We start from the raw sequence: 13,862 nt of genomic DNA, 5'->3' as shown, positions 1-13,862 counted from the left end.
CCATATAGATATAGTTGGTATTTATAAAAGCAGTCTGATGTTAGGAATACCCTAGTGAGTAACTCACTTCCTGACTTCCCAAATCCTACCCACCAACCACAAGGCACAGGCCAGGAGAATACTCCACACTCGCCTGGATGGGTGCAGCTCCAACAACACTCAAGGAGCTTGACACCATCCAGGACAAAGCTGGTGGTTTGATTGACACCACATCCACAAATATGCACTCCCTTCACCACCAACGCTCAGCTGCAACAGTGTGTACTATTACAAGATGCACTGCAGAAATTCACCAAAGGAAAAGTACAGCATTTACATGGGAACACTGCCACCTGTAAGTTTCCTTCCAAGCCACTCACCATTCTGACTTGAAAATATACTGCTGTTCCTTCATTGTCACTGAGTCAAAATACTGGAATTCCCTTCTCAAGGGCATTGTTCTACAGTACATGGATTGCAGTGGCTCAAGAAGGCAGCTCACCACCACCTTCTCAATGGCAACCAGGTACAGGCACTAGATCCTGGTCAGCCTGCATTGCCCACATCCCATGATTGAATTTAGAAAAATGATCCAGGTCAAAAGTAATGTCACGGGTTCATGGTTTTATCATGGCTTTTATGGCTCATGTTCAAATAAGAGAATGTCTGCTGAGACACTGAAAAACCTCTTGTGTGCTTGTGCAAAATATGCGTGCGGTATCCAAGGCTGATTCAGTACTAAAAGGTTTGAAGTCCACCATCAGGGTGGGGCTGATGAGCTTTCAATTCTTTCACAATAATATGTGGCCAGGCCATTAATGTGCATTGGAAGGTTTATGCCCTTTTTGCAATTGGGAGTGAGGACTGTTCCATTTGATGTATTATTGCCCATCAGTTTGCTGTTGGGGGGGGTGGGGGGCAGCCTCCATCTACCACATGGACTTCAGTCTCACTGGGGAGACGCTTGCCATCTGGAACTTACCTCTCAATCAATGTCATTGTCTACCCGTTGAGAACAGAAGAATAATGACATGCCAGCCATTGTTGGCATGAAATTGCCACCAGGTTTACCTCCAAACACAACTCCTTTCCACTATGAAAGTCCAGCTTAATACCTCCTTATGTAATTTGGGATATTGTATTGCATTAAAGACACAATATAAATATATGTCCTTTTCACACATTAAAAAAATCCACATATTGCACCATTTTTCCCCTAAAGCTTGGGGACAGCCATTCCTGGGTGCATTTCCCATGGCAAATCGTTGTCCAATCAGAGTCTGCTTGCCAAGTAATCAGGACTTGCTTCATGCTGTGCAACTAGTTATTCCCTTTGAGGTTTCTTCAGTACTCAAGTTCTACCAAATGACTATATAAATATAAGTTGCTATTGTAATTACTATCCCGTATTCCCAATTCCTCCGCCTCCGCCGTACCTGCTCCCAGGAGGACCAGTTCCACCATAGAACACACCAGATGGCCTCCTTCTTTAGAGACTGCAATTTCCCTTCCCACGTGGTTAAAGATGCCCTCCAACGCATCTCGTCCACATCCCGCACCTCCGCCCTTAGACCCCACCCCTCCAACCGTAACAAGGACAGAACCCCCCTGGTGCTCACCTTCCACCCTACAAACCTTCACATAAATCAAATCATCCGCCGACATTTCCGCCACCTCCAAAAAGACCCCACCACCAGGGATATATTTCCCTCCCCACCCCTTTCCGCCGTCCGCAAAGACCGTTCCCTCCGTGACTACCTGGTCAGGTCCACGCCCCCCTACGACTCACCCTCCCATCCTTGCACTTTCCCCTGCCACCGCAGGAACTGTAAAACCTGTGCCCACACCTCCTCCGTCACCTCTATCCAAGGCCCTAAAGGAGCCTTCCACATCCATCAAAGTTTTACCTGCACATCCACTAATATCATTTATTGTATCCGTTGCTCCCGATGCGGTCTCCTCTACATTGGGGAGACTGGGCGCCTCCTAGCAGAGCGCTTTAGGGAACATCTCTGAGACACCCGCACCAATCAACCAACATTTCAACTCCCCCTCCCACTCTGCCGAGGACATGGAGGTCCTGGGCCTCCTTCACCGCCGCTCCCTCACCACCAGACGCCTGGAGGAAGAACGCCTCATCTTCCGCCTCGGAACACTTCAACCCCAGGGCATCAATGTGGACTTCAACAGCTTCCTCATTTCCCCTTCCCCCACCTCATCCTAGTTTTAAACTTCCAGCTCAGCACTGTCCCCATGACTTGTCTGGACTTGTCCGACCTGCCTAGCTCCTTTTCCACCTATCCACTCCACCCTCTCCACCCTGACCTATCACCTTCATCCCCTCCCCCACTCACCCATTGTACTCTATGCTACTTTCTCCCCACCCCCACCCTCCTCTAGCTTATCTCTCCACGCTTCAGGCTCACTGCCTTTATTCCTGATGAAGGGCTTTTGCCCGAAACGTCGATTTCGTTGCTCGTTGGATGCTGCCTGAACTGCTGTGCTCTTCCAGCACCACTGATCCAGAATTGTAATTACTACGTTGAATGAACTATTTCTGATATACTGCCATCTACTGGCAACATTCTGTAAACCTTGTATTCGTGATTCACATCATGCACTGATGGGCATCAAATTGCATGCTTAGAAGAATCAGCTTAGTCAAATTAATTTAAAATGCTAGAGTGTGCCACCCAATAGCTAAAGAGAAAGGAAAAGCTGGTATTCATGGAATAATAGATCGAGGTAGAGGTTGATTTGACTTAATTCGGGAATCTCCTTTGTGTACCAGTGAACAGTGCCAGGTAGTGAGCAATGAAGCTTCTATTTTAACTTTGTTTACTATTCTGTCTCAACCTCAGAGTGACAGAGGCAGTAAACGAGGGCAGGTGGAGCCAACAACGCTGATACTTCTGAATATTCTACTCTTGCATTCAACTTGATAGGTTCACAGAATTGTTACCATCCACAAAGAGGCCATTTGGTCCTCCATATCTGCACTGGTAACAACTTGATAGCAAACTGCCTTATTTCACTTATTGGTATTTTTAATGGCTTAGATTTGACAAAGGAGAAAAATCGAAGAAAAACTGGAGAGTGTTTCCAAAATCTTAATAGCCTTTAGTGCAAATGTAAGTAATGCTATTTAACTCCATTGCTGTTAGTCAACATCAGATGAAATTTTTAAATTAGTAAGTTGTTTTCAATAACATTTGCACACTCCAATAAATATGCATAATGCTGATTACAACGGTGTAATTAGAGTGTGATTACCACTTAATAAATTTGAGGTGATATTTGATGTTGTCTCATAATTATAATCATTAGTTATTCAATGTGAACAACATCAAGATATAAACCACCTCTTACCAACTCTTGGTTGACAAAATTTAAAAAATGCAGTGCAAACTTAAAATTCTCACATTGTGACCAATTACCATCTATTTACCATGCTTTATTCACCAAAGATTACTTACCTCTGACTAATCTGTCAGTAGAGTAGCTCAGTTATTTTCAGACAATTGAACTGTGGTTTATTTTTCTCAGTAGGAGGCTAACTCTGGAGCAGCTGAAAGTTAAGTTAAATACAAAGCCATTTTCACAAATATTGCATTAAAAAAGAAATGAGCTCCTATATTCAATTAACTATTCAATCTTGGTTCCCTTTATTAAACAGAATATTCCAATTAATACTGGCTCTGTCCTTTTTTTTTAAACTGTTGTTTAATTTAAATATATCCTCAACTAAGAACAGAAGCTGAATAAATGACGTGCACATAATAAGCACTGAAGAGTCACTTGTTCAGTTCATCATCCTTGACCAAGTACACTGCTTGCATTGTTACTAAAGAAATGGGTTTTCAATTTCTTCTTACTAAGTGTGAAAATGTGAATTGAATGAATTCTTGTCAACATTCATTCACATAAGATTAGGTTAGGATATCTGGTCGGCATGAACGAGTTGGACCGAAGGGTCTGTTTCCATGCTGTACATCTCTATGACTCTAAGTACATTGATTATTTTAACTTTGGTATTTTGCTTTGGCAAACAACAGGTTCTGTATGCACATCAGTTGCAATAAGGTGCTTGTAATTTCCAATGTAATTTTGAATGCTTTTCTGTCTGTTCATTTGTTTATTTTGTTTCTACAATTCTCAAAAGGTAATATTTCATCAATATATAGGGCTAGAAATTTCTCTGACCTGTCTTCTATGCATGAAGTTGAGACTGATGAATTACCTGTGTGTCATTTAGATTAATATTGTGCAGCCACCTCATTTCCCTGACTGTGACACTTGGCTGAGAGGTTGCCACACTGCTTCTGTGATTGTCCTCTGAACCCACCATTGCAGCCCCCCACCCGCTACACACCAAGACAACCCAGCAAGGCTGCCTAGACAGCCCTAGCTGGGGCAAGAAGAAGAGAAAAATCTACCACCAAAAGTGTTGAGAAGGTGCTGTCACTTAATCTTTCATTCCCAGCCACCAGCTCAGAATCTCTCATTCCTCAAACCATAGAAACCAGGATAGTATTGGGAGTAACACATGATGAATCACTCGCCACAGCCAGGATAGGGGAGTAAAGGTAATGCAGGTGCTAGCTCCCTGGAGGGCAACATTAAAACTGTGTTGTTTTGTATGTGGGTGGAGGGGTGAACACTCAGATAGGACCTGAAGGAGTGTTGTGTGGGAGTACACCGATGAAACGCACACCAAGATATTTGATGCACAGGCAAATCTGCCAGACAACCTCCAGTTACTGCCTAGAAGCGTGGAGCAGTCTGGCTCCAATATGACTCACGCAGAGCTTGAAGACCATCCTTCACACCATAGAAATAATGGCCAGCTCCACGAGAGGATGCGGGATTGACCCAGGATGGAGCACCTGGTTGCTCTCCCAACTCCTCGTGGCACAGTCAGAATCGTTCTGACATCTGGTTGTTGTCATCAGATCAGATCGAGATCAGGAGATCCCTGGCTGTTCCCATGCGGATTCCACCATGTTTGTGGGTGTCATTATTCAAAGGATGTTTGCAGGCTCCAACAGTAGACCAGTCAATAGCGCTCTATTAGCTGGCTAGGATTGTTGAGATGAGACCCATTAGGTTTGCCAGTGACCCCATGGAAGATAACATCCTGTCCTTTCTCAGCATGACAGCATTGGTGTTCTGACAACCACTGCTCGATCATTGCCCTTACCTTTGCCTCTTAGCCTGACAGCTCAGAAGCTGCAGACACAACAATGTTACTGTGTAGGAGCACTAAACAAAAAAGGACATCCACAAGACAGAGAGGAAGCAAATGCTCAGGGATGAATAATTCATTGTTTTTAGTATAATCAGATAAGTTGTTATACAGAAATGTTTTGTGAAGGTTTTTATAGATGACATATTGTAGAATCTAGGTCAAGGAAATGCTGTGATATAGAGTGTAAAAGGAATATGAAATGACTGTTGATTTCATGTTGGAAGGTGGAAGTTTGTTTGAGGTGGTTAAGGGATTCTGCATTCCATTTCGTGATATTCTATGCATTGGGTCCATGGATCCCCCTGTTCCTCTCCTAATCCTCCTTCCTCTTAGGACTTGGTCTCCCTGTCCCACTCCTGGTGTTATGGTAAACCGGAAGATAAAACTGCCTCCTGACCTCAGTCAGCCAATCAGGTCACCATCTGTCATCTTTGGCAATTATCCTAAAGTGGCATCAAACCACTCTGGAAAGTGAGGACAGTGCTTCCACCAACTCTGTGTAGGGAAAGTTACTAAAATCCATCTCACCTGCAAATCCTGGAAGTGATCATTTACTTTGTAAAGGTTCAGGTTCCAGCTTGCATGCTGCATGCCTCATCTTTTGGAATGATGTATGAGCTTGGGGGCAGAAAGGGTTTTCGATTCTGATATTGTATCCAACTCCTGGGCCAGTTGATGTTGAGATGGTATCAGCTCAAGCAATCCAGTCACACCGGCAATACACTATCATACATATCCCTGTGCTATTAGGCCATTCAGGCAGTGACTGGTGGTGCAGACCACAGTTCCACAGAGATGCCACAGAATTTCTAGCCTATAATTTCTTGACAATCAGTAGTTGATCTTGTTCATTCTTCAGTGTTCCATAATCATCATAATAACAACAACATGAATCATGGAGGTTATTTTCATGCATTATGCCAACAAAGAAAAATAAAACTCAATAAAGTAGATTCCATCCAAAGCTCCATAGAATATGTTGTTAAAACCAATAGTTACTTAGGAGTGGTTTCAAGGCTCTAATCTCACTTGAGGGTTTAAACAGCCAATATAAATGTCTCAACCTTCATTTCTGTGACTTCTAACAAAACCCTTAAAGTCCTTCATCAAGTGATGTCAACAGATTCATTAAAATAATCCCACTAGCAATAATTACTATTTTGCAATATGCACAAGGTAAGCACAATTGTTTTTTTTTAATTTATTTTCCAAGAGCTTTGAAGTACCCAAAACATAACTGCTCTTCGATTAGAAATAAAATACCAGTTATTGCTAAGAAGCCAACACCCAAAGGATTTCTTCAAAAAAAACAAACTGCAGACAATATGCATTCATTTTAAATTATTTATTGCTTAGGGTGAAACATTATCTGACTTTTGTGCTGTCCTAAAAATCAACTGCTGCAGGCATACTCTGTGGCTACAAAGTAAAACTGCAGTGCTAGCGAATGCTTTATAACTAAGTTGTAATGTAATTATTTCTCAGTTAAACCCTTTTGTTTTCTATGTTGTCTCCCATGACATTTTTCTCCAGTTACTCAGCTAGGTTGACACAATTAAGACTGGACACAGTATTGTGGGATTGCACATGCCATTATTCGAATCGAACACAGAACAACCATGGGATCAATTCTTTTATGACCTTTTCCACAATCAGACCAAGTTAATGCTTTGGCTGAGGAGCAGCCCCATTAATTATGCAGGTGAAACAATTTGGATATTGACATTGCGGAGGTGAAATGGAACAAGAAACTTTGAACAGTGCTAGACAAAGAGAGCTCACTGCATTTTTTTTAACTCTGGTTGGTTGAGTTTTGAGGACCACTGTATAAAGCCTGTCACTGTGAAGGTTAACCGAAATATTGCTATCACTGCACAAGACCTCATTATATTTTTGATATAATGGAATTTATATCACACAGAGCAACATTTAAATCAAAGAATCTGGCCATTTTTGCTAATTGAACAGATTTATTTTCTTTGTTCTTTCATGGGATATGACATTACTGCTAAAATCTGCAATCGTTCTCTATGCCTAGTTGTCACACAGCCATACAGCATGGAGGCAGCACAGTGGCTTAGTGGTTAGCACTGCTGCCTCACAGCATCAGTGACCTGGGTTTGATTCCCACCTTGGGCGACTGTGTGTGGAGTTTGCATGTTCTCCCTGTGGCTTCCTCTGGGCGCTCTGGTTTCCTCTCACAATCCAAAGATGTGCAAGTTATGCAAATTGGTCATGCAAATTGCCCACAGTGATAGGTGCATCAGTCAGGGGTAAATGTAGGTTAGGGGAATTGGTCTGGATGGGTTACTCTTCAGAGGGTCGGTGTGGACTTGTTGGGCCAAAGGGCCTGTTTCCATACTGTTGGGAATCTAATCTAATCATGGAAACAGACCCATCAATCCAACTAGTCCATGCCAACCATTTCCCCAAACTTAACTAATCCCACATGCCTATGTTTGGCCCATATCCCTCTAAACCTTTCTGATTCATGTACTTATCCAAATGTATTTTAAATGTTGTAACTGTACTCACATCCACCACTTGCTGTGGCAGTTCATTCCACACATGAACCACTCTTTGTGTAAAACAGTTGTTCCTTATGTCCTTTTTAATTCTTTCTCCTCTCACCTTAAAAATATGCCCCCTAGTTTTGAAGTTCCCCACCTCGGGGAAAAGACATTTGTTATTCACCCTAGCTATGCCCCTCTTGAGTTTATAAATCTCAATAAGGTCAGTTCTATGCCCCAGTGAAAAATCATCCCAGCCAATCTAGTCTATTTTTATAACTTAAACCCTCCTTTCCCTGCAACATCCTGGTAAATCTTTTCTGAACCCTGTCCAGTTTAATAATGTCCTTCCTATAGCAGGGTGATCAGAACTGCACACAGTACTCCAGAAGGGGCCTCACCAATGTCCTGTACAACCTCAATATGACATACCAACTCAAAAGTCTGAGCAAAGAAGGCAAGTATGCTAAATGCCTTCTTAACCACTCTGTCTAACTGTGATGCATTTTTCTAAAAGAATTATGTACCTGAACCCCTAGGTCTCTCTGATCTACAACACTACCCATGACCATACCATTAATTGTATGAGTTCTAACCTTGTTTGTTTTACCAAAATGCAGTACATGGCATTTATCCAAATTAAACATCATCTGCCACTCCTCAGCCCATTGACCTAATTGACCAAGATAATTTTGTACTTTTAGATACCCTTCTTCACTGTCCACTATACCATCAACTTTAGTGTCATCCACAAACTTACTAAGCACACTTCTTATATTCTCATTCAAATCATTTATATAAATGACAAACAAAATTGGACCCTGTGCTGATCCCTGTGGAACACTACTGGTCACAGACCTCCAGTCTGAAAAGCCACCACCCCCCTCTGTCTCCTATCATTAAGCCAATTTTGTATTCAATTGCCAAGCTCACTCTGAATTCCATGTGAACTAACTTTACTAATTAGTCTGCCATGTAGAACATTATCAAAGGCAGTCATGATTTGGAGATGCCGGCATTGGACTGGGGATTACAAAGTAAAAAATCACACAACACCAGGTTATAGTCCAACAGGTTTAATTGGAAACACTAACTTTTGGAGCGCCGCTCATTCATCAGGTGGTTGTGATCAATTAGGTCAAGGGCTGAGGAGTGAACCACCTGATGAAGGAGCAGCGCTCTGAAAGCTAGTGTTTCCAATTAAACCTGTTGGACTATAACCTGGTGTGGTGTGATTTTTAACCTTATCAAAAGCTGTACTAAAGTCTATGTAAGCTGAAAATGTGTTGCTGGAAAAGCGCAGCAGGTCAGGCAGCATCCGGGGAACAGGAGAATCGATGTTTCGGGCATAAGCCCTTCTTCAGGAATGAGGAAAGTTTGTCCAGCAGGCTAAGATAAAAGGTAGGGAGGAGGGACTTGGGGGAGGGGCGTCGGAAATGTGATAGGTGGAAAGAGGTCAAGGTGAGGGTGATAGGTCAGACTGGGGTGGGGGCGGAGAGGTCAGGAAGAAGATTGCAGGTTAGGAAGGCGGTGCTGAGTTCGATGGATTTGACTGAGACAAGGTGGGGGGAGGGGAAATGAGGAAACTGGTGAAATCCGAGATCATCCCTTGTGGTTGGAGGGTTCCTAGGCGGAAGATGAGGCGCTCTTCCTCCAACCGTCGTGTTGTTGTGGTCTGGCGATGGAGGAGTCCAAAGACCTGCATATCCTTGGTGGAGTGGGAGGGGGAGTTGAAGTGTTGAGCCACAGGGTGGTTGGGTTGGTTGGTCCGGGTGTCCCAGAGGTGTTCTCTGAAACGCTCTGCAAGTAGGCGGCCTGTCTCCCCAATATAGAGGAGGCCACATCGGGTGCAGAGGATGCAATAGATGATGTGTGTGGAGGTGCAGGTGAATCTGTGGCGGATATGGAAGTTTCCTTTGGGGCCTTGGAGGGAGGTGAGGGGGGAGGTGTGGCGCATGTCTTGCACCTCTTGCGGTTGCAGGGGAAGGTGCCGGGAGTGGAGGTTGGGTTGGTGGGGGGTGTGGATCTGACGAGGGAGTCACGGAGGGAGTGGTCTTTACGGAATGCTGATAGGGGAGGGGAGGGGAGGGAAATATATCCTTGGTGGTGGGGTTCGTTTGGAGGTGGCGGAAATGACGGTGGATGATGCGCTGTACATGGAGATTGGTGGGGTGGTAGGTGAGGACCAGTGGGGTTCTGTCCTGGTGGTGGTTGGAGGGGCGGGGCTCAAGGGCGGAGGAGCGGGAAGTGGAAGAGATGCGGTGGAGGGCATCGTCGACCACGTCGGGGGGGAAATTGCGGTCCTTGAAGAAGGAGACCATCTGGGTTGTACGTTTTTGGAACTGGTCCTCCTGGGAGAGGGTGCGGCGGAGTCGAAGGAATTGGGAGAGTGGGATGGCGTTTTTACAGGGGGCATGGTGGGAGGAGGTGTAGTCCAGGTAGCTGTGGGAGTCGGTCGGTTTGTAGTAGATGTCCGTGTTGATTCGGTACCTTTTATCCCTACCTTTTATCTTAGCCTGCTGGACAAACTTTCCTCATTCCTGAAGAAGGGCTTATGCCTGAAACGTCGATTCTCCTGTTCCCTGGATGCTGCCTCACCTGCTGCGCTTTTCCAGCAACACATTTTCAGCTCTGATCTCCAGTATCTGCAGTCCTCACTTTCTCCTTAAAGTCTATGTAAACAAAGTTAAAAATCACACCACACTAGATTATAGTCCAACAGGTTTAATTGGAAGCACACTAGCTTTCGGACCACCTGATGAAGGAGCAGCGCTCCAAAAACTAGTGTGCTTCCAATTAAACCTGTTGGACTATAACCTGATGTTGTGTGATTTTTAACTTTGTACACCCCAGTCCAACACCAGCATCTCCAAACATTGACTACTATGTAAACAATGTCTACTGCTCTGCCCAGGGCGCAGTTAAGTGTCAATCTCTTTGTTGTGGGCCTGAAATTACATGTAAGGGAAGGGAATGTGATATAATGTATGAATATAGGAACAGAAGTAGACCATTTAACCTTTGAGCCTGCTTCACCACTCAATAAGATCCTGGCTGATTTGGTTTGTGGTTTGATTTCCACTTATCTGCCCATCCCAATTCCCTTCCCTATCAAGAATCTATCTACCCCGCCTTAAAAATATTCTTTCTGAAGCAGAGAGTTCCAAAGTTACATGACCCTCTGAGAGCAAGACATTCTTATCATCTCTATCCTAAAAGGTCAATCATGGCTGATCTTTTACTTTAGTTGCTCTTCTAACATCCCAAAATTCCACGTGGTGTTTTTGACTGGCACAGACCCAATGGGCCAAACAGCTTTCTTCTGTGCTGCAAACCTCTATGACAACACACTTTCCACATGGAGTCCATTCAAATACCAGATTTGCTTCCATAAAGGGACAATAGTGAACCAGATGGGATAGTTATCATCATCAGGCTAATCAACCTGTTCAGAAATGTTATGACACATCTCTGGTACAGGTGGGACTTGAACTCAGGCATCCAGGCTCAGAGTTTGGGGCACTACCATCACTCCCTCAGACCAGCTTTACTTCCAGATTTATTCATTGAATTCCAACTCCAGCAGATGGAGGAATTTGAACCCAGAACCTTAAAACATGAGTGTGACTGTTTGGATTACCAGTCCAGTGAAATTACCACTATCCTGTCATTTCCTACCACTGTGTCATCATCTCCAATGTATAATCTGAGAGAAAGAGTGGGATGGAGACAGGGAAAGGGATAGAGAGACACTTCTGTTTTCCAATACTGCATTTAATGGATCTGATCAAACTTTGGTCATAACATTGAACTCTTAGGTTCATGCCATTAAGCTATGGATTCTTATTGTTAATAAAGCTTTATCCAGGAACATCTAATCAAGTGTAAGAGCCTTCCTCATTTCCTGAGAGGGGCTGGATAGCGTAATTAAGGGGTTGTCAAGCTAAATTCTGAAAGGATGCTATGCCTGGCTGGGAAATTTAGAATTATATCTTAAGGTCTCAAGGTGAGGGATTAGGCATTTATGGCTGAGATGAGGAGAGAGTTTTTCATTTAAACAATTGTGGACTTTTACGATTTTGGAAAGGTAGCTAAGGTCAACCATGACCTTATCAGCCAGGATGGTGGATCAGGCTTGAGGGCAGAATGAATTACTCCAGCTTCTGTTTCTCATGCTGGATTACCAGTCTTTAACAGCATACTACTGCTGTGCACCAACACTGAGCATGTTGGAGGGCTTGCTGTCTTTCACGCCTTAGTCTTCCATTTTAAATGGAGCAGTGAAGCTGATTTAGCACCGGGCCATGGTAAATACATTTGACTTAACCCACAGCACGTGACTGCAATCTGTTCTAATCATGCAAATGAAATGGATCCCCACTCTATTTTATCTTTCATGATTTGCATTCCCCTTAATGGACATTGCCCTATTTTTACTAAAATACTGGTTCAGAGATGTTATTACACATCTCTGGAGCTGGTGGGTCTTCAACCATATCTCTCTGTTCCTGGGGTAGGAACACTGCTAATGCACCACAAGAGAGCCCATTAACGGGAACTACCTGTTCAGACATGTTCTAGCACACCAAGGAGCAGATTGGAATTGAACCTGGGCCTCTCCAGTTCAAGAATAACGACAGTATCACTATTCCATAGGAGGGCTTATAATGCAAATAATTAAATTGGAAACATGGGTAATTTACTGGTGGTGGTCAATAGATGACATTGTTAATGTACCATGGTAATTTGATGATGGAAAAAGTGTCCAGTTGAGTGTAAGTACATTTCCAGATATAATTTTAAAAATGCATTGGATATAAATGCAACAGTGCCTCAGTGGTAGTGTCCCTAAGGCTAAGCCAGTAGGTCTAGGTTCAAGTCCTACCTCCTCCAGAGGTGAATCATAGCATCCCCGAATGAATTGATGAGAAAATATCTTAATAAAATCAATAGAGGCTATTCTGGTGTATCCCTGACTCCGGACTTGAAGGCCTGGGATCAAGTCCCACCTGCTCCAGAGATGTATAATGACACCTCTGACCAGGTTGATTTCGAAAAATATGAATGACTTCCACTGAAAATAAAGTCACTTGGAGATTTTTCGTCACCCCCACTGCTCATACCACACCCCCTCCCCTCAAAAAGGAGTCGGTTTCAATCGCATTACAGCGTTCCTGAAACTGACAGCCGCGTGGGACGGCGAAGGGGTCTTGAAATTTCGGTGCCAACATTTTCCGCCGACCTTCAACGAAACGCTGCACTTGTCAGACCGAAAGTTCAATGTTAAACACACGCGATGTTTTGTTGCTAGGAGGTGCTTTACCGCTACCAGCGTCTCCCACCTCCACTGCCCCCGCCCCCGCCCCCAACCTACAGCCATTCGCCCAGCCTCCCCTCCCCTCCCCTTCCCTCCCTCTGTCTCCCTTTGCGCTGCTGGAATTGCAGACCTGTCTTGGGGAGGTGGGGGAAGCAGACGGAGCCTCAGATCCATTATGCATTAGGGCTGCGTCCCGGCTGCGACGGTGATGCGACCGACGCAGAGTGCCCGCTGGTTGCTGAGCTAGTCTGCTTGGCTCCTACCTCTCCTCCCCTCTGGAGAGCGGCGCTGGGCTGGGCAGATCTCTGTGCTGCTGATACCTGGCGGTGGATGGTGACAGTGTGCGGACACCATGCAGGGCTGGCTCGGTATCCGGCTCATATGCGCCCTGCTTCAGCTCCAGATTGCAGGTAGGTCCCTCTACATCTGACTTTTCAATCTGCAGCCCCTGAGCAGCGGTGCGTTTTAAAACAGTGCATTTACGACTTGGATAGGGGCAATGATGCGGGGAGGCTCCCTTCCCCACCACCCCAAACAAAAAAAAAGACGGATGTCAAATCCACCCTTGGAACTTGTTGAAATGCAGCTGCCGTTCTCTCCAGGTGACATTTCGGAGGGTTTGTCTAATATAGCTACAGATCAAAATGGAAATGCTGGGATCAGTATCAGCCTGGGCTCACCGTCCGCTCAGCGGGAGAGCGGCGAGGCCTCCCTTGGCATCGTGCCTCTGTCAATCCGAAGTACCTCAGGGGTTTGGAGGGCGCTGGGGCGACAGTGCATTCTCAGGCCCCTGTTGCAGCACCAGGGT

General features: G+C 44.6%; 1 protein-coding gene and 1 long non-coding RNA gene across 3 annotated transcripts in view; one reads left to right on the top strand and one right to left on the bottom strand.

Moving 5' to 3' along the window:
* The window catches only part of LOC148146730 (uncharacterized), a 41,763-nt gene extending 28,479 nt beyond the window's left edge, over positions 1 to 13,284 (bottom strand). Inside the window, exons 1-2 of the long non-coding RNA XR_015760390.1 lie at positions 13,185 to 13,284; positions 3,456 to 3,547 (exon numbers count right to left, since the gene is read on the bottom strand). This is a non-coding gene — a long non-coding RNA (uncharacterized LOC148146730). The remainder of the gene's footprint in view (positions 1 to 3,455; positions 3,548 to 13,184) is intronic.
* Positions 13,203 to 13,862, top strand: part of LOC122559762 (receptor-type tyrosine-protein phosphatase R-like) — a 213,992-nt gene continuing 213,332 nt past the window's right edge. Inside the window, exon 1 of one of the 2 annotated variants that reach the window (XM_043709749.2) lies at positions 13,203 to 13,464. In XM_043709749.2, coding sequence (XP_043565684.2) covers positions 13,407 to 13,464 — 58 coding nt within the window. In that variant the 5' untranslated portion in view covers positions 13,203 to 13,406. The remainder of the gene's footprint in view (positions 13,465 to 13,862) is intronic. The other variant, XM_043709751.2, reaches the window with a different exon arrangement.

This window comes from Chiloscyllium plagiosum, unplaced genomic scaffold (assembly GCF_037043375.1).
Source record: "Chiloscyllium plagiosum isolate Xiang-an unplaced genomic scaffold, Cpla_swu_hap1 HiC_scaffold_19, whole genome shotgun sequence".
Taxonomy (NCBI): Eukaryota; Metazoa; Chordata; class Chondrichthyes; order Orectolobiformes; family Hemiscylliidae; genus Chiloscyllium; species Chiloscyllium plagiosum.
The sequence above is the reverse complement of the archived record's forward strand: the minus strand, read 5'-3'. Positions and strand labels throughout refer to the sequence as shown.